At 47.2% G+C, this 27899-nt stretch overlaps 3 protein-coding genes across 8 annotated transcripts; all 3 read left to right on the top strand.

The window, feature by feature from the left end:
• The first annotated feature begins 823 nt into the window (after positions 1–823).
• LOC120698140 (mitochondrial import inner membrane translocase subunit TIM50-like) lies at positions 824–5890 on the top strand. Its single transcript, XM_039981655.1, has 10 exons — positions 824–1309; positions 1448–1542; positions 1991–2027; positions 2600–2661; positions 2743–2856; positions 3524–3628; positions 3706–3804; positions 4232–4391; positions 4475–4577; positions 5381–5890. Exons 1-10 carry the CDS (start codon positions 1009–1011, stop codon positions 5424–5426), a joined length of 1122 nt encoding a protein of 373 aa, XP_039837589.1. The 5' UTR covers positions 824–1008; the 3' UTR covers positions 5427–5890.
• A 2906-nt stretch (positions 5891–8796) lies between these two features.
• LOC120698138 (basic salivary proline-rich protein 1-like) lies at positions 8797–13722 on the top strand. The gene is made up of 7 exons (XM_039981649.1): positions 8797–9059; positions 9213–9290; positions 10016–10054; positions 10141–10671; positions 10755–10835; positions 12935–13111; positions 13216–13722. Exons 1-7 carry the CDS (start codon positions 8964–8966, stop codon positions 13339–13341), a joined length of 1128 nt encoding a protein of 375 aa, XP_039837583.1. The 5' UTR covers positions 8797–8963; the 3' UTR covers positions 13342–13722.
• A 1337-nt stretch (positions 13723–15059) lies between these two features.
• Positions 15060–27828, top strand: LOC120698139 (probable magnesium transporter NIPA3). Of its 6 annotated transcripts, XM_039981652.1 has the most exons (10): positions 15060–15078; positions 15996–16452; positions 16588–16644; positions 16737–16827; positions 16924–17084; positions 17186–17313; positions 17416–17553; positions 26600–26692; positions 27069–27189; positions 27278–27817. In XM_039981652.1, exons 3-10 carry the CDS (start codon positions 16611–16613, stop codon positions 27397–27399), a joined length of 888 nt encoding a protein of 295 aa, XP_039837586.1. In that variant the 5' UTR covers positions 15060–15078; positions 15996–16452; positions 16588–16610; the 3' UTR covers positions 27400–27817. The 6 variants fall into 6 exon arrangements, 5 of the variants coding, with proteins under 5 accessions (XP_039837586.1, XP_039837587.1, XP_039837588.1 ...); XM_039981653.1 differs by lacking the exon at positions 15060–15078 and having other exon boundaries at positions 16200–16452; positions 27315–27822; XM_039981650.1 differs by lacking the exon at positions 15060–15078 and having other exon boundaries at positions 16319–16452; positions 16594–16644.
• Positions 27829–27899: the final 71 nt, after the last annotated feature.

Below are 27899 nucleotides of genomic sequence, written 5' to 3'. Positions count from 1 at the left end.
TGGGGTGAGGCGGTACTTGCAGCCACTTACCGTGGACTCTGCGATGGGTGCATGAAGACACATGAGAACGCTATCCTGTTTATGATTGTGGACCGCTTATTTGTATCCGATGTTTATGATTGTGGTAGGTTACTTGTCATTTGTTTCTATAGATATTATTGATGTGAACTTATTATGTTTGTGGGTTCCATAATGCTCGTGAAATAAGGGAAGTTCTTGCGATTTTTTCCCGTGATTTAATGAAGGACAAGTTACGTGCGGTAGGAGTTAGCGGCCGAGATCTTGCCGACGATGATGACGAATACACGCTCGAATAGCTCAAAATAGGTCCCTGAAAAAATAAAAGTCCCTGGAAAAAAAGAGGGGGCCTGTCGCCCCCCCAACGGGCGACAGGGGCCTGTCGCCCGAGGGGTGGGCGACAGGCCCCTGTCGCCCGTTGGGGGGGCGACAGGTCTCCCCCTTTTTTTTTCTCCAGTGACTTCGTTGCAAATTGGAAGAAAAAAAAATTACACTTTGGGCCTGTCGCCCTATGGGAGGGCGACCGGGGTATATTTTTGAAATATTTCAAAACGGACATATATTTTTGAAATTTTAATTTTTAAAAAATATAAAAATGAAAAAATGTCTACCGGAGTTGGGCTGGTAAATCAATGGATTGACACACCAAACCCCTGCAGGCCGGCGCTCCTGCACGAAACAGGCCCACTCCGTCTCGTCCCGCGGCCCAGAAATCACGGCAAGGAACCGACGCGCCGCGCAACGCAGATCTCCGGACTAGTCTCCGCCGCCTCTCCGGCGGTCCACGGTGCAGCCAGCTTTTCGGCCGAATCACTCCACCACCACCCCCCTCCTCCCCCCTGGCTCTGGGGCTCTCTCGCGATCGCCGTCTTCTCCGCGTCCTCGCCTAAACCCTGCGCTAGAAACCAAAACCTAAACTAAACCCCCCGCACCTGTTTTTTTCGTCTTCTTCCCCCGCAAGCCACGGGCCTCGCGGCCGCGCCGATCGCCATGTCGCGCGCCCTCCTCCGCCGCCACCGCCGCCTCCTCTTCCCGGGGGCGCAGAGCGGCGCCGCCCACCCCTTCGCCGCCGCCGTCTCCGCCTCCCGGGCCGCCTCCTCTACCTCCGCCACCCCCGCGGCGGCCGCGGGCACCCAAGCGGACCCCGCGGCGGCCGCGTCCTCCGCCGGAGCGGGCGAGCAGCCCGCGCAGCCGCCTCCCCCCGCGGCGCGCGGGCGGTGGGGCCTGCTCAAGTTCGGCGCCCTCGCGGCGGTCGCCGGAGCCATCGGCGGCGTCGGATACACCACCTACGGTGCGACCCCCCGTCCCTCGTCGCGATCTCGCATCCTGTGGCGGTTTTATTATTGTGCAGATTCGGTTTGGGGTTTGGCCTGGCCTGGCCTTTTGCGCGTCTGACTTGTGCTGTTTGTTCCTGTTTGCTTGCGTGTAGCGTATTCGCTGCCGGAGGTCGAGGAGAAGACGCGGGAGTTCAGGAGGAAGAACAGCCCGGCGCCGCCCGTCCCTGAGGATGCTTCCGCGTTCGAGGTATTTGTGGAACCCTTTGTTACTTACTGTTGCTTGTTAGTATCTGTGTGAATTGCGAAGTCTACTAGCCACTAACATGCTTTTAGTGAGCTCCAGTGGTCTTTCACTAGATTTCTTTTAGAGATTGGTGTTCGCTCAAATTTCAGCCCACACAATTGTTACTTGCTGTGGAGTACCATTCCCCATTCTGTTGGTTAGGTTTGGGGGTGGATTTGTGACTTCCAGTGATTGTTAATTTCTTTTTGATGCCACCATTCGAGCATGTCATGAATGAATGTCACAAGGAATTTGTGCTGATATAGAAGCATGGGATTAACTTATATGCCCCCTGATTATTTTCCAAAAAATGGGGGGGGGATTGTGTGGATCGAAATAAAGAGTGAATATTTCTCCTGTTGAGTGTGAAATTATGTTTTGTATTTAAATTATTGCCTTTTCTCTCAAGCAGAAGTACAAGGCTCTGGCATACTCAACAGCTATGAAAGGTACAAACTACAGTATGCTCAATTTTTTTTTGATGTTCTTCTCTTTGTTTTCTTGGAATTTAAGAGTTATTGCTGCAAACATGTTTCTTCTATGTAGATCAAATATTATGCACTCTCTGAACACATGTCTGAAAGGCAATGTGGTAATGTATGATGAAGTCATAGGCTCATAGCAGTAATTATTGTATCTCGACATTTGAAAAATCTTACCTTTGGTTGCTATTAAATACTTCAATCTGCATACTCAAGAATTCAAGCAACCGTGCAAATGAATTTAGGAATGATTGAAGAAATCTCTGAGTGGTTCAGTGGAAGCACATAATTTTGATGTTATCAAATTATCCAATAGTTAAATGCACATATAGTGGAAACTAATATACATGAACCCTTGTAAAGTAATCATGAATTCAACATTGGTCAACGTAATTGCATATGCTGATTAATTTCTCTAAATTCTAACATCTTTTCTTGCTAAATTGCTAGTTGTTTCGAGCTTAGCTATTTTGGTTATGTTGTTGTCATTTTTTGTGCCTTCTTATTCTTACTTAGCTTTGTACGTTCTCGTGCTGCAGTTCCCGTTGCAGCAATAGAGCTGTACTTGGATGTTAGGGGCACAATTGAAGACCATGTCAGGGTTGGTAACAAACTATGACCCCTTCTGTACATGCTTAATCTAGCAAGTGTTTGTAATTCCTCTTATTATTTTCTTCTCCAGGGCTTTACTGAACCCACATCAGACAAACTGCTGCCAGATCTACTTCCTCAAGAGCAGCATGTCTTCACATTAGTTCTTGATCTGAATGAAACTCTTGTCTACTCTGATTGGCAGGTATATTATGGTTTCATACCCTCTTCTGCTATTTATTTCATTGTATGTACCACCTTGGAATCCAATAGCATGCACTAATAATGTATGAAAGACAAAACATGCAGTACTGAATTTACAGACATTTGTTTTTGGTGGAAATAGCTTAGTCTTGGGAATGGGTAATGACTGATGGCAGTTTGAACGGGACAGTGCAGTTTATTTTTCTTGTTACATATGTACTAATAGGCTATATTAGATGATTATAATATGAAAAAGTAGCATTGCCTGTCTATTTTAACATAACCTAATAAGGTATCAGACTATCAGGTACCTTGTGCTCCATGCGACAGTTTTCACCCAGCGCATTCTTTACAAATAACATAATTTATGGTGTTTCAGTGTGAAACTTAAGGTGCATAAATATAGTATTTAACTGTTTATACATCAGCAAAAGATGTAAAACTTATGAGCCATGCGGACTAGGGCTTTTGCAAGCAAACAATATGCTTCTGAGATTTTTGACGCCTTGTGATAACATAGTGAGATGACTACTAAACTTGATTATATCCTGCTTATTTCCTTGCGCTAACCCTTTCCATACCTTATTCACATTTCTCTTCCTTGCTGTCTTACTTTGTGTATACAAGAATGTGCTAATAATGTTCTTTACTCTCTTTTTTCTGTAAAGCGTGAGAGAGGATGGAGAACTTTTAAGAGGCCAGGAGTTGATGCATTTTTGGAACATATGGCAAAATTCTATGAAATTGTTGTGTATTCTGATCAGCAACCTATGGTTAGTTGATCTTAACTTCCTTTGCATTTGGACCGCTATGTAATGCCCTAACCTCTGGATATTTTATTGATGTGCAGTATGTTGAACCTGTGTTTGAGAGGCTGAACTCAAGGGGTACCATTTCACACAGGTTATCAAGACCTGCAACTAAGTACCTGGATGGAAAACATTATCGGGTATGCAGATTGTAGGGATTTACCTAATTTCTCAGCATTGGGAATTAGGACACATTCATTAACACGTTAGTTGATACACTTGCTCCTGAATGATACATCCATGTGTTCCTTTATTATTTTTTGAAGGACCAATGTGTTCCTTTATTATTAGCCCATGTTCATTCTATTATATTTTTTTATATGATAAGGTATCAGGAGCACACTTGAGGAAGCATCTAAGTAAACTCAAGAGTTTATATTGCTTTCTACTGTAGCTATACCACCACGCCTTTGTGACTAATAAACTTGCTATTGTTATGTTAGTGAGGGTATGAAATGGTCTTTAGAAGGCTGGTCAAGTATCTAATCTGCCCGCATGATGATGAGCTGTGACTGTCCATTTCCACTGTTTTTTATGTCTCTTACTGTTTTTTCATGTTTTTTCCAGGATTTGTCAAAGTTGAACAGAAACCCTAAACAAGTTATTTATCTCAGCGCCCATGCTCTCGAGACTTGCTTGCAACCTGAAAATTGTGTTGAAATCAAACCTTTTAAACTTGAAAATAACAATGACACCCAACTGCTGGATCTCATTCCATTTCTTGAGTGTAAGTGTTCTAATCTACCTTGTATTTTCTGATACCAAGTTATCAACATGATTAAATGTTAACCAAGCGAACACAATTTACAGATGTTGCTATGGCTAGACCTTCTGACATTAGGACAGTGCTTGCATCCTATCAAGGACATGATGTTGCTGCTGAGTTTATCGAGCGTTCAAAGGAACACCAGAGGTAAACAAACATGGCTGTCCTATTCTAGTTCTCATAGCCAGACATTGCGTGAATGTTCAAGCTATTGAATCCATTCAATTTGCTATGAAGTTAATGCATGCAAGATATCAATGAATCACTTATATGTACCAGAAACTGACAGTTAATATGTTGCTTATTTTGCATTAACGCTTAAATAAAGTCTCTCTAATATTGACCTGATGTTGTAATTCTTTTACTCAATTCACACAGCACCAGCTTCTTAAACAGACTTGTTTCTTATTTATTAAAGTGGCGCTGTAAGTCCCTAATCATCACCCAACAGATTCCTCGTCTGTATAGGCTTGACATTAAAATTTGAGCTGAATTTTGGACCATGCATTAAGGGATTATTCTTGATGGTATGCTGGACTGTTTAAAGTGATATGTGGCACCCTCTTTCACAATGCCTGGCTTCACAAATACCTGTCAATACAATCTCTACAAGTCTGGCCTAATAGTATATCTTGACCATCAGTGCCATATTCAGGTTCAAAAATCTGAGCCAGACCATGTGACAGATGAAGAGGTCTGGACCTTTTTAGTTGAACAAGGATAGTTTGGATGTGGAAAACACCATATGATTTCCTATTTACAGAAAAGCTGTAGTATTCTTTGGGAACAAAGCCAATCACTCTAATGCCATAAGTAGAACCTTTGTGCTCTTTGCTATTAATATAGATTTGAAATACAAAAATGCTTTCCTGGAATTTACTTGTGTGTGCATTTAAGACATACAAATGACCAGCACCATTAATTTGATGACATTGCTCCTCATCTCACAGGCGAAAGCACGAGCTGAACAAACATGGACGCTTATGGACACGGTGAAGGATCCTGGAGATAATGAACTGATTGATTTGTGAATCCCTAGTGGTGGTGGTGTTTCTGAAAGAAAAGCATACCGAACCTTTTGTCCTCGTCCATAGTCAAATGTTGGCTGCTCTGTAGGGATGTCTTGTAGTTTTGGCAGTTTAGGTTTGTGCCCTTTTGGCCGATTGAGTCATTCTAGTATCATGGTTGAATGATCAATGTTGAGACCATGTGATTCAAGTGTTGCTTCGATGGAGTTGTCAGCACGTACTTTCATATATGCTGAAAACTGAAATGGGGATGTTTTTCCGGGGGTCATAGCATCACCCGTCAACCTTTTTTTGGGTTATCTGCTTGATCTGCAGGTGTTCTCACTTCTCAGATCTGTAGAATTGAAGGGATTTACCTTTCTGTCGACATGTAACGGTGGATCTTTATGTGGGAAACCTTGATACCGTAAAAGTTGTTTACACATTCATTCAGTCAACCGAGTTGATATTTTTATTAGTTACTCCTATAAATTGTTGGAGCAGCAGAGTACCTATTAACATTGCTTAATCTTCTTGCGCTTCGGAATTTCAGTTGATAAACAGACTACGATTTGCAACTCTTAGTCCAGTCTCAGTGGGAGGGTCATAAGAGTGTCATGAATATTAAATTTGATAACATGTATCAGTAGTATGGGGAGAGAGAAGAAAGAAGTGTCATGAAATGTGAGAGGAGTGTCATCATCATGACCCTCCACTGGCATAATTTTTAAAATTCCAGTCTATGTAACTATGTTGATGACACTCTCACTGAGACTGGCCTTAAGTGCCATGTGGATCCTTTATACTGTCACCATGTCGGTGCCAAATACATTTTTGAAATAATTTCTCCGTTGCTTTTTGTATGAGGCTTAGTTGGATTTGGAAAGCCTTCAGAAGTATGGTTTGGACTATCAATTACCCGAACAATACATCATCAATTGCTACAAAATCATTTTGTATTAAAAACATGTGTAACGTGAATCAATTATACAACTTTTTTCTACTAAGCATGCATATAATAAAAATCTATTGTTAAATTTTATGGAGTTTTGACCTTTTTCAAATACTAATACGTTATATATATTTCGAGATGGAGGGAGCAGAAGGTAAGCAATGAACGGTTGAGCTCTGCAACGAATATGATTTTAAGTAAATAAAATTCTTGATTCCTTAAAAAAAAACTCTAGATGCATCGTGAAAGAATTTGAAAGTTCCTGATGACCACTATTTTTAAAGCCTGATATGATTTTAACGGAAGCATCAAAATATTTAAGACTAGTGATATTATAAAGCCGATGTAGACTATTGTGTCTACTCGTACCGCTCTGTTGGGCCGGATGTGGCTGGTGCTGATTTACTGCGAGAAAAAAGTACTGGTGGCTGGTGTTGATTTGGTGAGAGAGAAAATACAGCTGCTGATTGCCAGCAGAACAAAGTTAGTAGACGATGACAGAAAATAAGAGCTACATGAGCATATAGCTTCACTTAGATTAACTGTGGAGCTCACATATAACTTATTGGAGCTCGTTGAAATGTAAACTACAATGCTATAAAACATGGTTCAAAAATATCAAATTAACTGTGGTTTAAGGATTTCTCATTGTTCACTATACATTTTGACTGAAGTGTAAATAATCTTGCAATGCAATAGTTTAGATTAAATTCGAGCTTGACACCTATATCTCTCAATTCTGGTTTGCACCGTAACTACTTTTGAAGTTTTGTCAGATAAGATTTTGAAAAATCTAAGTCAAAATCAATTAATTTGAAGGAAAAAGTCCACATTACACCCCTAAACTCTACCCAAAGTCTAAAACTCAACCCTAACGTCTAAAACCGGCTATTTAACAACCCCGATCTTTCAAAACCAGACATCGAACGCCCCCAGCCCAAACTAGCCCGGTTTTTAGACTTGTTGGCGTCCACACCAGCCGGCGGCGTCCTCTATGCCGGCGTCGGCCCCACCCAGCCTCCGCTCGCGCCGCACCCAACCGCTCCGCCCTGCCATGGCCGCCGCAGACCGGCCTCCGCCGCCGGCGCGCACGCCAGCGGGAGCTCGAGCCTGGTCACGCGCCGCGCGTCCCGTGGCCTCCGCCCGCCGCAGCTGCCCCACCGCCAGCAGCCGAGCTCGCGCAGGCCCGCCCGGCCGCTGTGGCCGGTGCGCGTGTTTGCTGGAGCTCCGCCGCCGCGGCCGGCGCAAGTGGAGGGGGGAGCACCAGACGGGCAGAGGAGGGGGCGGCGAGGGCCGAGCTCGAGGCCGCCGGAGAGAGGGGAAAATCGAGGCCGCCGTAGATCCGCCGCCGACGTTGCTCGAGAACCGGGATCTGGCCGGCGAGCAGAGCAGCCGGCGGGGTGACGCCGCGCCATGGCCTCGGCCCCGGCCGCCGCCGCCAGGCCCCTGCCTCGCCGTGGCCGCATCTGCCTCACCGCGGCCGGCGCGCTCGAGCAGGGGCCCTGGCGCGGAGAGGGAGGGAGGGGCGGCGCGCTCGAGCAGGGGCCATGGCCCCGCGCGGAGATCGACCTCGGCGGAGCTCGAGGGAGGCCCGGCAGCCTGCCCGCCGCCGTCGTCCTGCCCGCCCTCGCGGCGTCGTGACCCTGTTCGCTGCGTGCACCTGCGGCCCCTCCGTCCGCGCGGCTCTGCTCCTCCCCGCCGGCTCCGCGCCCTGCTCCTCCTCCTCCCTTCCGCGCGCGTCGCCGCTGCTCTGCCATGGACGCCGCCGGCCAGAGCAGGGGGGTAGCAGGGCCCCGGTGCCTGGCGTGAGAGTGCGGGGAGGCGGAGCCGTGCCGTCAGAGCGAGCGGAGGGAGGCAGAGCTATGGCTGCCGACGCGGGTGCGGGGAGGCAGGGCTCCGATGCCCAGCGCGGGCGCAGTGAGGAGGAGCCGCGGCAGCCGACGCGGGCGCGGGGAGGCAGGGCCTCAGCGCCTGGCGTGAGCGCGAGGAGGCGGGGTTGCGATGCCCAGCGCCTGCGCAGTGAGGCGGAGCTGCTGCAGCCGGCGCGGGCGTGGGGAGGTGAGGCCGCGGCGCCTGGCGCCAGCGCGGGGAGGTAGGGCCACGTCCGCCTAGCGCGGGGGCGGGGAGGCGGAGCCACGGCCGCCGACGTGGGCGCGGCGAGGCGGGGCCGCGACCGTGTTCGCGAGCGTGCGGAGGCGAGGAGGCAGCGCGCGTGCGGACACGGACGAAGTGGAGAAGAGAGATCTTACAGGTGGGCCCAGGGCGAAAACCACCCAAATCATGGGTGAGGGGTGTTCTTTGTCCGGTTTCGGAAGTTTGAGGGCCTCAGTTAATCGGTTTTATACTTTAGGGTTGAAACTTAAACTCTGGGAAGAGTTGAGGGGGTAACGTGGACTTCTTCCTAATTTGAACAATGTCAGTTCTCTAATAAACGTCAAAGGGTTCGACCGCGGCTTGCAGGTTGCAGCTCGACAGCGGCCTCCCTCGCCGCCTCCCCTACCGTTCCCGTTCGCGGTCCGCCCAATCTCCGGCGCCGTCGCGTTATCTCAGGCCGCTGCCCCGCTCCCACTACCCATGGCGGCGAAGCAGGCGGCACCGGGCGAAGCCCTTGCGGCTCAAATCAACGCCATGCCCCGCTCCGAGATGTACGACATGATGTCCAAGATGAAGGTGCGCCCGTACCCCCAATCCCCAAACCCTACCAGTCCAATTCCTCTCTCTCCTCCCTCCTCTCTTCTGTGCCTCTCTCCACCCGCCGGTTTGTTCACCGATTTGCTCTCCTTTTTTTACTGTTTTTTAATGCTACGGCACTTGCTCGCGCAGACCATGATCGACCACGACCAGGAGACGGTGCGCCGCATGCTCGTTGACAACCCGGACGTCACCCGCGCGCTCTTTCGGGTGAGATTTCTCGCTGCGCATGCTCTCGCTTCATCCAAACATTTGGTGCCTCGGCTGAACCCGTTTCGGAGTTCAGATGTTTGTTGGGCTTTAGGGTTTTGCGGGTTGTTGAATTCGTATTTGGTTAATCCGGAAATGATTTGTTCAAATTGCTTCGAGGCATGTGGCTACTAGTTGCCAGATGGATTAGGGAGGACAGAGGCTCTCTGTCCTTACAATTGCGCCTGCGCCTGTCCATTCATGAACACTAGTGTATACAAAAACAACGTTTTTTTTTGAAGGATATACAAAAACAATGTTGGTTGCTATTTTTACCACTCAGAAGGGAATTTAGTCGTGAAGGTCAGCTTAATATTTGTCTTTTGAATGTATGCTATGAACCTCTTGCTAGTGTCAACACAATGCATTCATTTATATTTGTTTGTTTCTGAACATGGTTGTGTAGAGTTGCAGAGGCTGGAACATTTACTTTTTCTATTTTTTGCTTGTTTGCTTCTACATGAGAAAGCTTTGGATATGTTTTATGTACTTTTATTAGTCGGCAAACTCTCAGGTTATTAAAGTCACTACTTGTTGTACATTAAGATTGTTCTCCAACTATTTGTTGTGGCAAATCTGTATTGATGTCTCCATCACATCATGTAACAGCATATCTCATTACTAATTCAAAGTGATTTTGTCATGCATTTGAACAAAATACCATCTCACATCCTTTCTTCTTGCAGGCACAAGTAGTACTTGGAATGGTGAAAACGCCTAAAACTGTATGTAAACTAACTTCTCCTGAACTTTAGTCTTTGTTTCACTAATAAGCATATTGAATTTCATTGTCACATTCCCTGTTCTACAGGCACAATCTTCAGACATGGTCCAACCTGCAGCAGCGTCGACGGCACCATCATCAGTCAAAGTTACTGTGCCAGATCATGTCAGCTTGCCCCCACCGCCATTACCTGCTAACCAGCAGAGTGTTGCTCAACATTCTACCCCATTCCCATCTGGTCCATCTAATGTTGGATCTACCATGGACCTCCCTACTATGTCAGCAAATGCACAATCGGTACAAACAAAAGGTTACCCTATTCATCAGATGCCTTCATCAGCTCCTCAGTCATCTCAGCATCCAAATATGAGCCTACCTCATGCACCTCCGCAGTATGCCAATCTTCAATCACATGTTCCTATAGTTCATAGCCAGCCACAGCAGCCTTTGCAAACTCCTGGAATATTTAATCAACAGTTGCAACCACCTTTGCCCCCAATGCCTAGGCCACAGTCCATGCAATCCTTTGCACATCAGATGCATCAGCAAGTACCAAATTCTTTTGGTTTGACTCATGGAAATGCTCCGCAGCACATTTTGCAACAGCCAATGTTTCATGTAAGATTCTATGCTAAACCTGTATGATGCTGATAACTAGGTTCCATGCTCTGCATACTGATCATCATGTTTGTAACTTGCAGCCAGGTGGGAACCCTCAAACTTCTTTCCTTGCTGGCCAACCACCATTGCCTAGCCAGCCACCACCACCACAGCTATACCAGGTACAGTTTCTTCTGTTATGAAAGATATGGTTATGTTGCATTGAAGTTTATGTATCTGCCTTTCTGAAGAAGCTAATGTGACTATCTTTCTAGTTCTATCTGTGCTTGATGAAAGATTGTTAGGAAAGAGTTAGATGTAGGAGGGGTAATGAGGAATCACATTCTTTATTGCTGTCATCACAAGAGTTCTAGTTGTGGAAGAAGCATTCACAAATTACATACTGGGTCCAATATTGACTTAACATATTGGTCTATTACGTGCTGATGACTGCTGAATAATGTTGAATTTCAATATCTAATGACATATGATCAGAATGTTCTTCGCATATTTTTTAAATCAACTCTGGCACTTCTATGGATCTGTAGAACAATTCTGAATATAAGCTATGTATATTGCTTATCTAGGTTCTACTGATGTTTTCCATTTTATAATTATCGTCTGCGTTTTTCCTCTGATTATTAGTACATGTGAAGGTCAATTTTTGGCCTTTTGCTATTGTTCTTAGGCCTGAAGCAATAATTTATTCCTAAGTCTCGAATGTTATATTGTACTCCCTCCGGCCATAAATACTTGAAGCCATTTTTTTAACGTCATTGAGTTTGAACTTTGATGACTAGTTTTTCTTATTAGAATATAGTTATAATGCCTAATAAGTATGAGATTAGTGAAAGTACTTTTCAAGACAAATTGGCATATATGGTTTTTGTGTTTCCAAAAATATTTTGAAAACTATTAAAAGTTGAAATTTTAAAAGTTTGACAGGTCAAAGTGCCAAGTATTTGTGACTAGAGGGAGCAATTCCTTTTCATATTTGACAGTTACTGCTCATGATTTAGTAACACGCCATAGTAGTCCTGCCTTAAGAATACCCAAGGTAGATGAAAAACAAATGAACTTCATAGAACCCTAGGTATTTGTGTTCCTGTAACACAACAGAGGTTTTTTTTTTCTCGGAACCACAAGTCCTTAGATCCATATAGCACAAAAGCCACAACTTTGCTTCTCTTCCAAGTCTAGATGCGAAAATAAAAAAAGAAAGCTGTCCTGGGTCTTGGCCTCTTCTCATTAACAAAGAATGAACTGTGAACATGTGCTGCGTCGACATTGGTGGTAGACCTTTTTATTCCAAAAAAGATGGTCAGGGATGTCCTCTGCCATTTAAATTGTCTGACCTGATTGGCTCTCTTGGGTGTACATGTTCGAATGTAGCACAAGAAGAAAGATGGCTGGGGTTGGACAGTATAGTGTTGATAGAAAGTTATGAGCATGTTACCGGAATGCTGAGGTAATATGTTGTTGAAGAATGGGGGTGAAAGCACCAACGTTGTATCCCCTTGGAATGTCAATGACAAAATATTAATGACCTTAATGATGTGCGTGATACTTAGCTATTTGTAGGAAAAATATGTCTTAGTAAGGCTCAAGCTGGATGTGATGGGTCAATTAACATAGAAGTGGAGTTTTTTTTCTCCATCCAGATGAGGAAAAGAAGCAATAGCTTTGGTTTTGTGTTATAGGCTAAGTACCTATGGTTCTGTGAAATAAATTTTAAACTGGTATCGTGTTATACACACAACTACCTGAGGTTATGTGGAAACTGTTCAAATTTCAAAATAATATCTACTAGTCCCCTTTCTTATGTTTCTAAAGGATGTATAGACATATTTAAACTTGTTAAATGCTTGAGAAATAAAAGTTCAACTAGCTCCTTTTCATGTATACTAGACATTTATATGTTTTGCCATTGTCTGCTCTAGAAGTAGTGCGAGACTGCTAGATGGTTGTTTACTTTCTGTTGATTGTTTAATCGACACTAGGATCAGCTAAGTGTTCTTGTTTAGAATTAAAAAGTTTATGGCTGGTGTATAGAGCAGAGTTAACAGTTCTTGGGATATTTCAACCTTTTGTCCACATATATCTCTACTAATTCATGGTTTCGTTCAAGGATGGGAAAAGGAGAAAAGTTTGACAAGGTTCAGTTACATATGGTCCAAATTGCAAAGATAGTTTTACCTATGTAGTACTTTATTAGTTCCATCTTCAATGTGATATGGCATCCATGGTTCCCTACATCCGTTCTCATAATCTATCTGTTCAGCAGGCTAGTTCACACTACAATACTCAAAGTACAGCACCCATGCAAGGTGACAGGTCAGGTCCGTGGGGGCGGGGCCCAGAAGTGCCTGCTGCAGGCTCTCATTTCCCTGGACAATTACCAGGGTTGCCCGGGCAAATGGCCCAAGGAATTGGTGGTATCCAGGCAGGACAAGCGCCTGTAAGTATCTTCTCTTAGCATCTGGGAGCGACAGTTGGGTATTACCGTTACCTTCCTATGTTTTCTCCCAGAATTAACTATTAATTCGGCCATTGTTTAAGCAGCTGACTCCTGAGATGGAGAAGATGCTCGTCCAGCAAGTCATGGGCATGTCTGCTGAGCAGATCAACATGCTGCCTCCAGAGCAACGGCAACAGGTGCTTCAACTACGGGACATGCTGCGGCAATGATATATCGGCAGCTGACTGGGTAGAAGAGTTTCAGTTCCTTGCCACAGAGAGGCCCTTGCTCAGCTTACGCTGCAGGCGCCTGACTGGAGATGTGATTGTAGAATGCTAGTCCTTGTCGCTATTTATAGAATGCTTGGACATTTTGTTTTATGCTTTGACTGGCAAATGGACGGCATGTTTTGATCCAGTTTCCTCGGAGCTGGATGTTTTGTTTTGCGGCTTCAGTTTCAAGCTGCGTGCTCTTTAGATGATAAAGTATTAACTCCTGGCGTCAGCATCAGCTAGGAACCTTTTTAAATTGATGGTTGAGTCATAGGTAAACTTTTTGGACCTTGATTCTTGTTTGGCGATGTCTTTGTGAAAAATTCGGAGATTACTTCATTGCACTATGGTTGTTCATAGCACATCATGGGTAATTTGGGCAGTGTTAAAATTGCACGACAACCACAACACTTCCTTTTAATGTCGCGAACAAACATGCTAAAACTACGATACGCGTAGAAAATTCGATTGGATAATGATTCATAGCCCAGCAGATTTTTTTTTAAGAATAGGCTAATAGCCCAGCCGAATTTCTCATCCGACGAGGAGGGGGGATATCCGGCTTGACCGGAATCATCATGTGGTTCGGCTGACCACATAAATAGTATATGACTGGTAGAATAAATAATATTTTGTGAAAAAAATAAGTCGAAACAAATTAAAACAAGCCGAAGAGCCTCTCGACTGCAGCAACCAGCTGTGACAGCTGCCAAGTGGCCCGCGGGGCCCCACGCCTCAGTCCCCGCCAATCGCCCATCAGCCAGCTACGCAGGCACACGCCTCCTCTTTCTCTCTCTCAAGAAAATTCTGTAGAGCGAGAAAATGACGCCTAATCAGCGTGCTTTGCTTTGTTTTTGGGCCTGTTTGGGGACGCTTATCTCAGACTCGCTTATAAGCTGAGCAGGATTTTTTCATACGCCTCGATCTCAAGAATCCGCTATCCAAATAAGCGAGACGTTTGGCTTGCCTGATTATTTCTAGTAGATTTTCCTTGGCATGGACCACGGCAGAGGGTGGTGATGCCGGCGATGGTCTCGAAGGGCAGGTGCGGCGGCGGCGGCTGCAGTATCGCCGCGGCACCAGATTCGAAGGAAAGTGCTGCACTTTTCTGGAGGGAGGAGGCGCGGCCTGCTCCTGGCTCCTAGCTCTATTGACGAGGAGGGAGGAGCTTGAGGCGCTGCCTGCTCGTGGCTCGCGGGCTGCGGGCACCTGCTCCTGTTGAGGGCAGCGTGTACCGCCGGCTCCCAAACGCGGCCTGCAGGTGCACTGGGAACGCTGCGCGGCGCTTGCTCTGCAGCCCGCGGAATGCACAGCAGGAGGAGGAAAACGGCGGCCGCAGCAGCAAGGAGAGGGCGGCCGCGACAGGGAGGAAGGAGAGGGAGTTGGCCGGAGCGCAGCAGGGAGGAGGAGAGGGCCGGCGGCCGGCGCTAGGGAGGAGGAGGAGGCCAGGTGCAGATCTGATCGGGGGTGGGGGAGGAATGAAGGAGATGGGCTCACAGGAAAAGCGAGAGAAAAGCGAGGAGACAGTCGCGTTTCGAAACGCAGTGTTGAGGGGGATTATTTCGCGGTGGCGTTCCAAATAAGCAAGTTGAGAAGCAACCCGTTTGGCGGGATTATTTGGCTTATTCTGCTTATAATCCAATCATAAGCGTTCCCAAACAGGGCCTTTGTTCCATCTCGTTTTCGTCTCGTCGACTCGTCCGCAGGGATCAATTTTCCGTCGGAAAACCATTTTTCGGACTGCTCCGGAAACGGAAAATTTCCGGTTTTTCGTTTTTTTCGGATTTTCCGATCGGAAAATGATTTGAAATTCAAATTTCGGTTTTCGACATTTCCCGACCGGATTTCGGTGTTTTCCGACCGGAAAATGTTGTTGGTGATCGGAAGTTTAAAATCAGTGAGGAAAAATTAAAAATTTTACAGCACTTCGTCTAATTTTACATATATAACAGTTCACAAAGCATAATAGATATTTCACACACCAAATATTAATAGGATTCACCTAAAATATGTATATCCAATTGTCCATACAAGACACACAATCTAAATCCAATATAATACAATACCAAGTACATTGTCCTAGTCATACAAGCATACAAGCCATAGGTTCATTGCAATAATACAATACCAAGTCCATTGTCCAAGTTATACAAACTGATCATATATAGGACATGTTTTGCTAAATAAACCCAATATGTGTAATAGTCATGTGAGGGATATATTATTTTTACGGAATCTATGTGTGTTTAGTCATGTGAGGGATACTTATTAAGAGTTTACATTTCTATTTCATATACGGATCTATATGTGTTTAGTCATGTGAGGGATATATTGTTTTTACGGAATTTGAATGGATATTTCATGTTTAAATTATATATACATGTGTAATAGTTCTTTTGCAATACCATATATACCAAAATATTTTTTACATTGCTAAAACAATCTTTTCCGCCCGAAAATCACCGAAATCCGGTCGGAAAAATCCGGTTTTCGTTTTTATGAATTTTGAAACCGAAAAATTCGAAATTGGGCCGAGAAATACTTTCCGGGTAGCACCGGAAACGGAAATTTTTCCGAAAAATCGGATTTTCCGTCCGGAAAAATTTTCCCTGCTCGTCCGTCATCGTTCGCGGGCGCCTCGCCCCTCTCGCGCGCGGCTCCTCCTCTGCCCAATCAGCTGCTCGTCCTCTCCCTCCCGAGAACCACCAAAATCCCCCGCCAAGCATTCCTACAGCCACATTCCCGTCGGGTTAGGTGGTAGAGAGGCCGAAAACCGGAGTCAGAGGCACCAATCAGGCGCCGCGTTGGTCCACCCGTCCCAATCCCTGCCGGAATCCGGAATCCGGCCGCCCGGTTCGCAATTTCGGCGTCTGGAGGAGCGGCCGGCAGCGAAGAGGGATGGGGGGAGAGGAGGAGGAGGAGGGGAAGGGGCCTCCGGGCCGGAGCTGTCGACGGACAACGTCAAGGGGATAGTCCTGGCGCTGCTCTCCAGCGGCTTCATCGGCGCCAGCTTTATCATCAAGAAGAAGGGCCTCCGCCGGGCCGCCGTCTCCTCCGGTGTCCGCGCAGGTCCTCCCCGCTCCCGTCCTCTCGCACTATCCTTGTGGCCTTTGGTAGCTGGAGCAGTCCGGTTTCTGGTCAAAAGAGATGTGTGTTTCGCTTGGTTTGGTTTCTCTGATGATATGATGATGATGGCATGTGCAGGTGTAGGCGGGTCCTCGTACCTCATGGAGCCCCTGTGGTGGGTTGGCATGATCACTAGTAAGGTTTCCTCGTGCGATTTCAGTAGAGAACTGGGCGTGATACTTAGATAGTAACGGGCAATTCTGAGCGAGGTTTTTCCTCTTTTTCAGTGATTGTGGGAGAGGTTGCCAATTTCGTGGCATATGCCTTCGCCCCTGCTGTGTTGGTTACTCCACTTGGAGCACTCAGAATAATTGTTAGGTCAGCAAGCTCAACTTTCTTCTTGCAATTCAGCGGTTAGCAGTTCATTTTTTTTGTCAAACTTGAACATACATTGAGGGTGTCTTCGCCATTCAGTGCAGTGCTGGCTCATTTCATCCTTAATGAGAGGTTGCATGCCCTCGGGGTGCTCGGCTGCGTGATGTGCATAGCAGGGTCTGTGGTCATTGTTATCCATGCTCCGCAGGAGCAGGAGATTACATCTGTTAGGGAAATATGGAACATGGCAACACAACCTGGTAAGGACTACTATGGGCGTGATTTACCCATACAATTGTTGGCTCTTGATTCGTAGGAACTGAAAACTATGACTGACATATCTTGGTACTTTCCTTTGCAGCTTTCTTGTTATATGTTGCTTCAGTTATTGTGATTGTTTTTGTCCTGGTGTTCTATTTCTCCCCTCTATATGGGCAGTCCAATGTGTTGATCTACACCGCCATTTGCTCTTTGATGGGTTCTCTTTCGGTAATGGCACTTCTGCCAGCAGTTCATATGTTTTCTATTGTTTTACTTGGTTATATTCTAATTTATTCTGGCTAGGGAATGTGAACTTTTCTCATTATTCAGGTCATGAGTGTTAAAGCTCTTGGTACATCATTAAAGCTGACTTTCGAGGGGACCAACCAATTAATATATCCTGAGACTTGGTTCTTTATGCTTGTTGTGGCTACTTGTGTGCTGACACAGATGAATTATTTGAATAAGGTTTGTAAAAGTTGTTGCAAATTGCTTTCGTTCAGTAATTGCAGTTGTATGACTATGAGTACAACCATTTACATACTAGCTGCATAAATGGTACATGATAGGGAAGAACTATCTGGATGCGATTTGGGAGCTGAACATTTGCAAATAGCAAAAGAAGGCATAATGTTTCTGAGACGTGTAACCTTTAAAGATTCAAAAGAGAAGTCAATAATAATGTTGTTAGTTGAAAATAGTATAAAACCAAATGGATTAACTTCAGTTTCGATGGGTTTGGATTTTTCAAATGATTGAGATTAAATTATGGTTAGGTTTGTATTGTTTGTTACACTGAAAGGTGCCATGTCCCATTCTCATCAAATCATTGTTATGCATATAATAATCTGCTTGTTATCACTCTTCTCAACAACCAAATATGTTGGAAAAAAGGAGAAAGTAATATTATAATAAGTTGGTGGTCATATGCTAGCTTGACATACTGTGGACCCATTTAAATAGATTTGGATTCAAAATCACATTTGCTGCCTTGTTGTTTAGTCCCTAGTTCTTTTCCTACCCTCTGACTAATGCCTACATTTTACATCCAATTTGGGCAACCTTCTCTTACCCCTGACACCAGAATATTATCTAGTTGCATGTAATTTTGTAGAGTGCTATGGTAGACAATGCACTGAAATACATTAGTTTACACAGTTACCATAAAATATTATGTTATTTGTTCAACGGCGGAGCCAAGGGGGGGCTAGTAGGGGCCACGGCCCGCCCCCCCTAACGGTGGAAAAAATGTTAATATCCCTTCTTCTTTGCTGCAAATAATTAGATAAGTAGATCTACAATAAATCTAATATTTAGTAGCTCACGTGGCACTTTCAATTAAAATTCAGCAGATAGCTCAAGAGACAACTACAAGCAAGCAAAAAGTAACTTTCTGAGAGCCTGTTTGGCATAGCTTCCTCACCTGCTTCACCACTGTCAAAGTGTTATTTTCAAAATAGTTTTATTATGGGAGCCATGAATAAGTCGTAAAATAGCTTTGCCTACGCAACTCAAGCAAAAAATTGTAGCTTCTGCGGCTACCGTGATCCTAAACATTGAAAGCATTTTTACCAAATATTTTTTTTAAATACCTTCAGCTTCAACTTCATTAAAAAAATTGTAGCCAGAGCTTTGTCAATGGGAGCTGCAGATTGAAGAAGACCTGGGGACGGGAAGCTGGAGGGTCACGGAGGGTGATTCCAGGCGTGCCGCGTGCGGAGGCAGGGACGTTACCGCGTGCCAGTGTCGTCGCCGTCGCCATCGCGGCCATGACTATCGCTCGCCTTCCCTTGATCTTTCGGCCCCTCCTTGAAATTTTTGCTGGCTCCGCCACTGTATTTGTTCCCCTTCACTTTACTGTACTTTTTTTCTCGAACACGCAGGAGAACTGCGTATCATTGTATTTATAGGAGAAGAAAAAGTCTAATATAGACTTATACAAAGAGAAAACACACTCACACAAAACTCACACCAACACTCCCAGGCCACTATGCCCAGACACACACCTACCCAAACCACACACCTTACTCCAGCTGGACAGAAATGTCCCACGGAGCCAGGACCTGACCACCAATTCCTCAGCTCATAACAAGCCTACAAGCAAGAGGACCTGACCACACAGCCCCCCTGGTGTTCATCCCACGCCCCTGATAGTGAGCAAGGAGAGGCCTTTTGCACCAGCAGAGCACCACATCTGGACTTCTTCCTTTGCTAGGGTTAGCGCCGTAGCTACCTTCTCCCACCACTCAGCAAAGGAGAAGTCCGTAGGCTGAGGCGAGAGTGCCGCAAGACCGACGAAATGCAGAAGCTGAAACAAAAAATCTCGTGCAAAGACACAGCCGACCAACAGATGTTGGATATTTTCCTCATCTTGATCACATAAGGGGCAGCGGTTTGGGTGAGGTAACCCATGCTTAGCCAGCCGATCCGCCGTCCAGCATCTCTGATGTGCCACTAACCACATGAAAAACCGACACTTTGATGGTGCCCAAGACTTCCAAATACGCTCAAACGGCTCAAATAGAACTGCTCCTTGGAACAAGGCATCAGATCTTGCTGTATACACACCAGTTGGAGAAATTCTCCAAATGTGCCTGTCATGAGTTTCAGGTTGCAGCTCCACTTCTTGTACTAAATCCCACACATATAGATACTCCATCAAGGCTTCCACCGAAATATCTCCATGTAAATCCTCTATCCATTTGTTGTGGACACATTCTTTGGGAAGAAATGTCAACGCAAGAAGAAGCAAGCGGCATCCACAACGGATTAGCAAGAGTTTATTTTCCTTCTTATTAGTTTGGCTGTTTTGTCAAGGGTGTTTTAGTTAATTGTCATAGACTCTATAAATGTAAGAGCCGGCGGCTCATTAGGGTTTTAGGCAGTAGATAGTTCCCGCAAGCTCAGAGCCTCCCAGGAGGGCGAGTTGGGTGATTATCGATCTGTTCTTGTGTTCAGGTTTAGACTCAATCCATAACATCTTGGTATCAGTCTAGGGATCTTCCTTGGCCTGGTTTCCATCGCACCTCCGCGACGCCCCGCCTTCCTTGCGCGCCGCCAAACCCTACCGCCATGGTCGACGGCGCCGATGCCGACGTTCCGGTCACGAAAGCGATCCTGGACGAAGTGGTCGATCGAATCGTCAAGATGATCGGCGACAACGGCAAGATGGACGACGACGTGATGTCGCTCCGCCAGGAAGTCGGGCTTCTGTCGACTTCCATCAAGAACGTCCAGACGCAAGTCCTGACCAGCAAGGGCCGATTCGATGCCGATAGATCGTCGTCATCCGGCGAAACCCCGACCGCGCCGTCGCACAAGCTCGGATTTCCGAAGTTCGACGGCTCCGACGATCCCATCACATGGTTACACAAGGCCGAGCAGTTCTTCCGCGCCTACGGCACGCCGGACCACCTCAAGGTGCCAACGGCATCGTTCTATCTGGAGGCCGCCGCCAGCCAATGGTATTACAGACTCGAGAAGAACCAAGGCGCTCCAACATGGCCGCAGTTCGTCGACGCCATCAACAGGCGTTTCGGGCCGCCGCTTCGCAGTAATCCATTGGGCGAACTAACACATCTGCGCCGCACCTCCACCGTCGATGAATACCAGGAGAAATTCCTTCTCATCCTGGCACGCCATTTGTCATCAGTGAGAGCTTCTAAAACCGTACGCCTGTTGCTTTTTCGTTTAGGGACCAATGCAAACAAACCAGGAGCCAAATCCTTGATGCTTCTGCCATCCAGCCACTTGTCCCGCCAGAACAAGGTGTTCGCACCATTGCCTACTTCAGAGCAGATAGCCATTGCTAAAAGATCTTCAACTTCCTTACTGACTTGCAAGGACAAACTTGCCCAAGGCTTATTGGGCTCTGTTTTCATCAGCCACGGCCATCGAACCCGCAGCGAACAGCTCAGCGATTTTAAATCAGAGATTCCAAGTCCTCCCAGCTCTTTAGCACGGCACACCTTAGGCCAAGCTATAAGACAGTGACCCCCTTTAGCTTCCTTGCGCCCTCGCCAGACAAACCCTCTTCTGATTTTGTCAATAGCTTTGAAAGCCCAGGCCGGAAGATCCGTTGCCATAAGAAGATAAATGAGCATTGCAGTGAGGACAAATTGAACTTGGACAACTCTACCTGCTTTCGTCATCAGATCAGCTTTCCAGGCCGGCAGCTGATCAGCAATTCTATCTATAATGGGCTGAACTTGATCTTTTGTAAGCTTCCTTAAAGACAGAGGCAGCCCAAGATACTTGCAGGGAAAACTGAGAACCTCACAAGGCAGCAAGCTGGTTATGATTTCCAGATCCTCATCTGAGCACTGAATAGGTAACACATTACTCTTTTGAACATTAGTCTTGAGCCCGGAAGCCTCTCCAAAAAGGCTTAGAATGTCCAAAGTCAGATTGATGTCCTCAGCAGCAGGTTGGAGAAAAAGGGCCACATCGTCCGCATATAAAGAAATTCTATGCTGAATCGGTCTGCGAGATAGTGGCTGCAGGAGACCCTCCGTCACAGCTCTAGAGACCATACTATTAAGCACATCCATGACCAAAATAAACAGCATTGGAGAGAGGGGGTCTCCCTGTCGAAGTCCTCGACGATACTGTATTCTCTCCCCGGGTGTTCCATTTAGAAGGACTTGGGTGGAAGAGGTCACAAGCAGGCCACATAAGAGATCCCGCCACCGGGGGCCAAATCCCAATTTGTGCAGCGCCTCCAACAAAAAAGGCCAAGACACGGAGTCGAAGGCTTTTGTTATATCCAACTTGAGGAGGATTCTGGGCTGTTTTTGAGAATGAAGGAAGCGCACAGTTTGCTGGACCATCATGAAATTATCTTGGATAAAGCGCCCTTTTATAAAGTCTTCCTGCCAATCTATTGGTTAAGATTTTAGTGATCAACTTAGCAAAACTATGCACAAGGCTGATGGGCCTATAATCTTTTACATGTTCTGCATCTGGCCTTTTTGGAAGAAGTGTGACGTAGGCTGAATTCAACATCCATAAGTTCCTGAAATTTTTCCCCACACACTGTGAATGGCTGCCATTAAATCTCCCTTGATGATTGGCCAACAAACTTTGTAGAATCGACCCGTAAAGCCATCCGGTCCAGGGGCCTTATCAGAAGGGAGGCTTTTGATAGTGTTCCAGACCTCCTCTTCCAGAATAGGATTATCCAAGGCCTCCAGATCAAAACTTGGCATGTCCAGAGCATCCAAATCCACTATTCTTTCCCGCATATCATCAGTACCAATAAGGTTTGTATAGAATTCCAGAATTTCAGCAGCCTTTTCCTCATGTCCAGTAAGCATCCGCTCATCAGACTGGAGCATAGCAATGACATTTTTCCTCTTCCTATGACGTGCATGCATATGGAACAGTCTAGTATTTGCATCTCCCTCCTGTAGCCAGCCAATCCGAGATCGAAGCCTTGCCACAGTTCTCAACGTTGATGACAGTGCCTGGCTTAGCTTCTTAATGTTATTGCGCAACCAGATTTCACTGTCAAGGAGAGGCCTACTGTCCTGTACAATATCCAACTGATGGAACACCTCTTTAGCCATCAAAAGTTGAGACTTGATATGACCAACATTCTTTTGGCTCCAACTTTGTAAACTCCTAGCGGCAGCTTTTAGCTTCAGAGAAAGGGTTTCCAGAGGACAATGTCGGGCCGGAATAGAAGTCCAAGCACTCTCGACCGTCTCCATGAACCCATCCATCTTTGGCCAGAATGCTTCAAAATGGAACCGCGGCTTGCCAGGCAAATTATCTCTGAGACCAAGAATAAGGGGACAGTGGTCCGAGTCATCTGAAGCGCTGCTCTGTAAGAGACAATTAGGAAACCTGTCCTCCCAGTCACCTGAGCAAAAGACGCGATCAAGCCTGACCAGAGTGGGTGTGCCACTGGTGGAAGAACTGGACCAAGTGTACTTGCGACCATGAAGCGGAATTTTAGTGACTGCCATATCATTAATCCACCTTCTAAACCTCCCCATCATTGCCCTATTGAGATTGCTGTTATTTTTATCTTCATCTTTGTAAATGAGATTGAAATCCCCTGCCACCATCCAGGGGCCAGTACAATGAACTCTAACATCTCTGAGCTCTTGCAAAAATTGGATCTTCTCCTGGTTATCCTGAGGCCCATAGACACAAGTAAGCCACCAAGCAGTGCCAATCCCAGAGTTGAACCGAACTGAAACACAGTGATTGTCAATTCGGCTTGAATCCACCACTCCAAGACGACTCCTCCAGGCTATAAGAATGCCACCACTAGCCCCGGAAGAAGATAGGAAGAAGAAATTATTATCAAAATCATTCCCCAACATTGACAAAACATCCTGTCTAGTAATAACTGACATTTTTGTTTCTTGCAGACATACTACATCAATTTTGGAGGAATCCACGATGCATCGCACCGCATCTCTACGCACGGGTGAATTGAGGCCCCGCACGTTCCAAATAAGAATATGTGATGGATCCATAGAGCTTACTGCAAAGAACTACCACCAGAGAGTTCAGGCCAATAATCCAGGCGACTCGACTCCAGAATCCTCTTCCGGAGGAGTCAGCCCAAACAAGGCAGCCAAGGCTTTAACATGAGATCCACTTGATTGTGAGAACCGCTTAGCATACTCATCAAGAACATCCTGAGATAGTTGCTCCTTGTCCTGTGTAGTATCCCCCAACATTTAAATCCAGAGCACACATGACTCTTTTCTTGAGGTGAATGGGACAGATTTCTGGGGCTTGAGGAGCCAGCCCAGCCACACGTCGGCTGTGCCGCGGTGCCTCGCTCGGAGGCGGTCTGAGATTCTTCCTCTTGTTAATGTGAGGGATCGGCAGCAGCCCCCCTGGAGTCTTGGAAAGCTTTGAAATAAAAGCAGCGGCTGGAGAAAGAGGCATTGGACTAGGAGGTTGCGGGGATTGAGGGTCCGCTGGTGCATCAGCCAATATCAAATTTCTCTTGAACCGGCGCCGGAAATATACCCGAGTTGAGAGAGGAGACCTGATTGCCGAGCGAGGTTCCTCCTACGGACTAGGGACCGGCATAGCTGTCACGGGTGCTGCCACCGGCGCAGATGGAACTGGTGAGGAGGGGGGAACAGAGTCGGCTTGGGTAAGAACTCCAGTGCCCTCAACAGTAGGAACAGGCGGAGGGGATCCCGCCGGCGAGCCAGACCGAATCGGCGAGAGGGACGGCGATGACGCCTCGACGGGATCTATCTGCACTGGGGACACAATCTCTGGACCAGGTGTAATGGGCCTCATGGCCTCCACCCCATCCTCAAATGAAACTCGGAAGGCCTCCGGGCTGTTAGCAAGCACATCATCAGGGCCCAATACAGACCGGCCCAAAACAAGCTGCTGGGCCCCTGAAGCCAGAGGATCACCACAACCCAATGACAAGTTTGCCAAACATGCAGCAACCTTCGTCTCGGGCTCCTCCGGCGCAGCAATCACCCGTAGCGATGCATCTTGAGAACAGGGGAAAACCGAGGCATTTAGATCAGCCGCCTGGACCTCCGGAATTTCTGGGTGCGCTCCCCCCCTCGTCCCCGCACGGGCGGAACTCAGCGGCCGCCAAAACCTCAGAGATCCCCGCGAAAGATAAATGCCCGCCTGGGGAAGGGGCAGCCGTGGCCGAGGGTGTGCCTGGGGAAGGAGCCGGTTTGGTCGCCGCCATTATTGGCGAGGCGCCCGGAGCGACAGCATCCATGCCACGCCCATCGTGTCCTGAGGAGTCCGCAAGCTCCAGGGAACGAGGTGCCGCGCCTCGAGAAGGGGAATCTTTCGCCGGACTTCGCCGGGAGGAACTTGAGGACGATGAATCACGCCGGCGGCGGCGACGTCCAACCCCCCCCCCCCCCCCCGCAGGCCGGAGGCGGAGCGGGACGAGCCTCCTCAGGCAACCGCCCATCTCCAGGCACCACCGTGACGCTGACCGCATAAGAAAGAGCCCGCTTCACGGGAGGAACTTCAACGACAGGAGCCGGAGGTTCCACCACGACGAGATCCATGGCTGCCGAAATCCTTTCCGGGCTCGAACACCAGGCAGACAGCCGAAACGAAGAATAGTCCCGGCGTTGCACAGTATCGGGATGCAACGCATGAACCCAGCACCATTCATCCAAAATATGTTCAGCTGTTTCCAGTTCCCAGACATGTGCCGGAACGCCCCTGACCTCAACGTGGACCATCTGAGGCAAGGTCACCCCTGCAGCATTCTTGAAACGGGACCAACGTCGACAATGTAGAGATAGTTGATCAAGCAGAATTGGTCGCCCATCATTGTAGATGCGAACTGCCTCCCTCTTCCGACGGCAGCAGCAGCAGGAGATCATTAGGCCCCAGGCGATGAAACTCCAAAGAACTGATCGGGAGATCGTAGCGCCGAGCAAACTCAGCAGCCAGACCATCAACCGATACAGCAGTGGGATCACCGACAACCAAGACAGAGAGGGCGCAGCGGAGTTCATCCTCGGCACGAGCAATCATCTCCGACCGGTCAATAATTCTCCGAGGCCGAACAGTCGGGGCGGTGTCGACCGTCTCCGCCGCATTGTCCACCGGAGGCATCACCGGAGGAGGATCAGCTGCCGCTGGGAGGGGCACCTCGCCACCGTTGCGACGTCGCCTGGTTCGCCGCCTCTTTCTACGACGACCCCCGCCCTCTCCAGCATTGTGCACCACGTCCGACGGAGGTCCGCCGGCATCCGCATCACCGGCAGAAGGAGGAATCAAGGCAGCAGTGCCGCCAATCCCATCACTCCCACCGGCGGCGGAAGAGCCGGCATCCTTGCGACGCCAGACCACAGCACCCAGCCAGTCCTGAAGACGGGAATCCGCCATACGTCGAGCAGCCGTCTCCGAGCTACGGCACCAGACAGCTCGGTGGCCCAGTTGGCGGCACCGGAAGCAGTGCGGCTGGAGATTGCAGGTTGCAGCGCGATGCTCCGGTGAGAAGCAATTGAAGCACAGCCCGCGCAGGTCCACGGGCACCCGACGACGAAACGGACGCCGCTCCTCACGCAGGCGATTCTTACGAGAGCGGCAGCTCTCCACCTCCTGCCAGCCCTCGGAATCGGGGCCACGTCGTGGTGACGGCGGATGGGAGTCCTCCAGGCGGAGCAGGATCTTGGTGGCGGCCGGAGACACCACCGGCCTCGCCGGAGCAGCCGGAAAAGCCTTCAGAAGCGCCTCCTTGAAGGTGAAGTCCGGCAGGCCGCCGCCTGACTTACCAGATGGTGGTGTGTCCTGGCTCCAGCGCTGGGCCTTGCCGCGCCCAGCCGCCGACTCAGGGAGGGACCTCGACGCCGGTTGAGAAGAGGGAGAGGTGGCCGCCGGGCTCGGGGTGAGGGCCGGCGTGGGGCTGGTGGAGGTAGGCGAGGCGTCGAGGTGAGGGAGAGGGGGGGAGGGGAGACGAGGGGGTCGCCATCTCGTGAGACACCCTATTATAGCTGATGAGACCCCTCACTTTACTGTACTAAATTATGCCTTTTCACTTTAGGCATTTGACACATTCAACACAGCAATTGTATCTCCAATATATTACGTGATGTTCACAACTCTTACAATACTTGCAAGCATCATAATGTTCAAGGTAAATTTCGTTTTGCACTCAGCTTATATATTCGTTCTTATTTTCATTCTGCCATTTACCCTCAAACGTATAGTCCCCTTTCAAAGAATTTCACATTGTTGCATTTGTTTCTTATGCATGCCTGTCTTGTAGTGTATATATAAACTAATGGGACTGCAGATAATAAGTGAGCTGCAATAAATTGATCTCTTTGATGGATGGAGAAAAATAGTAATGATTTATTGTATTAGTAACTGTAGTAAAATTTCGCTCAGCTAGGACTGCTTACTGAAATAAGACAAACAGTAATATCAGGTTTGTTGAATTTTTATTGATTTAAACTTTAAGAGTTTGAAATACGTGCTAGCCCTAATTGTCATGTGGTTTATTTGTGCAGGATTGGTCTGGTCAAAGCCCTGGAAGCATCATTTCTGAAATTTGTGGTCTGATTGTGGTGTTATCCGGTACCATTTTGTTGCATGTGACGAAGGATTATGAAAGGATCCGACAATCAAGAAGTGTGTAGCCTTTACTACTCTCTGACTGAAATCATCATATAATTCTTGTTCGAATATCCTTAATATCGTCTCTTTTGCTACTATGTAGGTGTTTATGCACCATTATCTCCCTCCTTGACAACTAGATTAAATGGAGAACTGTTGAAGCACGTCGACGATGAGAGCAATTCCGATGAAGAAAAGGCCTTGAGAAGACAAGAGATGTACTAGCATCAGAATCTGAAAGGACGGACAAGTAATTCCTATGGATGCTCCAGCATGGGGCAGCTTTGTATATGGCGCAATAGCGATATCCTTCCAATAGTGATTGTTGATTCCTCCGTTACGGTGTGTTGGTTTGTGTATATAATCGGATACCTTCAGCAATTTGTGAAAATCTAGAGAGGTATTAGGCTGCATAGTTCTTGCAAATTAGAATTACATCGGGCGCATAGATTCCTATCAACTTTCCTTCTCCCCATTTGTAACTTCCACAGTTTTGTCCACGGCATTTGTTCCGTGTGTAGAGTTAAAGCGACCAGGTGAGCCACGGAGGTTGTATCAACTGCGAGTGCTTTTGTCTTAGTGAAGTTCTTGATATCTGTGAACACTGTACATTATTATTGGTATTGGACTAGTGATGCTTTTGCAAAAATCTGATATCGTGTCATCTTTGTCCTCGATCGAGTATGGCCGAAATACTAGTCTTAAGTTTCTTTTTTTTAAAAAAA

Source organism: Panicum virgatum, chromosome 3K (assembly GCF_016808335.1).
Source record: "Panicum virgatum strain AP13 chromosome 3K, P.virgatum_v5, whole genome shotgun sequence".
Lineage (NCBI taxonomy): Eukaryota > Viridiplantae > Streptophyta > Magnoliopsida > Poales > Poaceae > Panicum > Panicum virgatum.
The sequence above is the reverse complement of the archived record's forward strand: the minus strand, read 5'-3'. Positions and strand labels throughout refer to the sequence as shown.

Bases quoted from the DNA above. Each gene is read 5' to 3' on its own strand.
- LOC120698139 (XM_039981652.1), top strand. From the start codon at position 16,611: ATGGAGCCCCTGTGGTGGGTTGGCATGATCACTA. The intron at 16,645-16,736 runs GTAAGGTTTCCT...CCTCTTTTTCAG, and splicing joins GTGGGTTGGCATGATCACTA to TGATTGTGGGAGAGGTTGCC. The intron at 16,828-16,923 runs GTCAGCAAGCTC...TTCGCCATTCAG, and splicing joins GCACTCAGAATAATTGTTAG to TGCAGTGCTGGCTCATTTCA.
- LOC120698138 (XM_039981649.1), top strand. From the start codon at position 8,964: ATGGCGGCGAAGCAGGCGGCACCGGGCGAAGCCCTTGCGGCTCAAATC. The intron at 9,291-10,015 runs GTGAGATTTCTC...TTCTTCTTGCAG, and splicing joins TCACCCGCGCGCTCTTTCGG to GCACAAGTAGTACTTGGAAT. The intron at 10,672-10,754 runs GTAAGATTCTAT...TGTAACTTGCAG, and splicing joins TGCAACAGCCAATGTTTCAT to CCAGGTGGGAACCCTCAAAC.
- LOC120698140 (XM_039981655.1), top strand. From the start codon at position 1,009: ATGTCGCGCGCCCTCCTCCGCCGCCACCGCCGCCTCCTCTTCCCGGGG. The intron at 1,543-1,990 runs GTATTTGTGGAA...TCTCTCAAGCAG, and splicing joins AGGATGCTTCCGCGTTCGAG to AAGTACAAGGCTCTGGCATA. The intron at 4,578-5,380 runs GTAAACAAACAT...CTCATCTCACAG, and splicing joins CGTTCAAAGGAACACCAGAG to GCGAAAGCACGAGCTGAACA.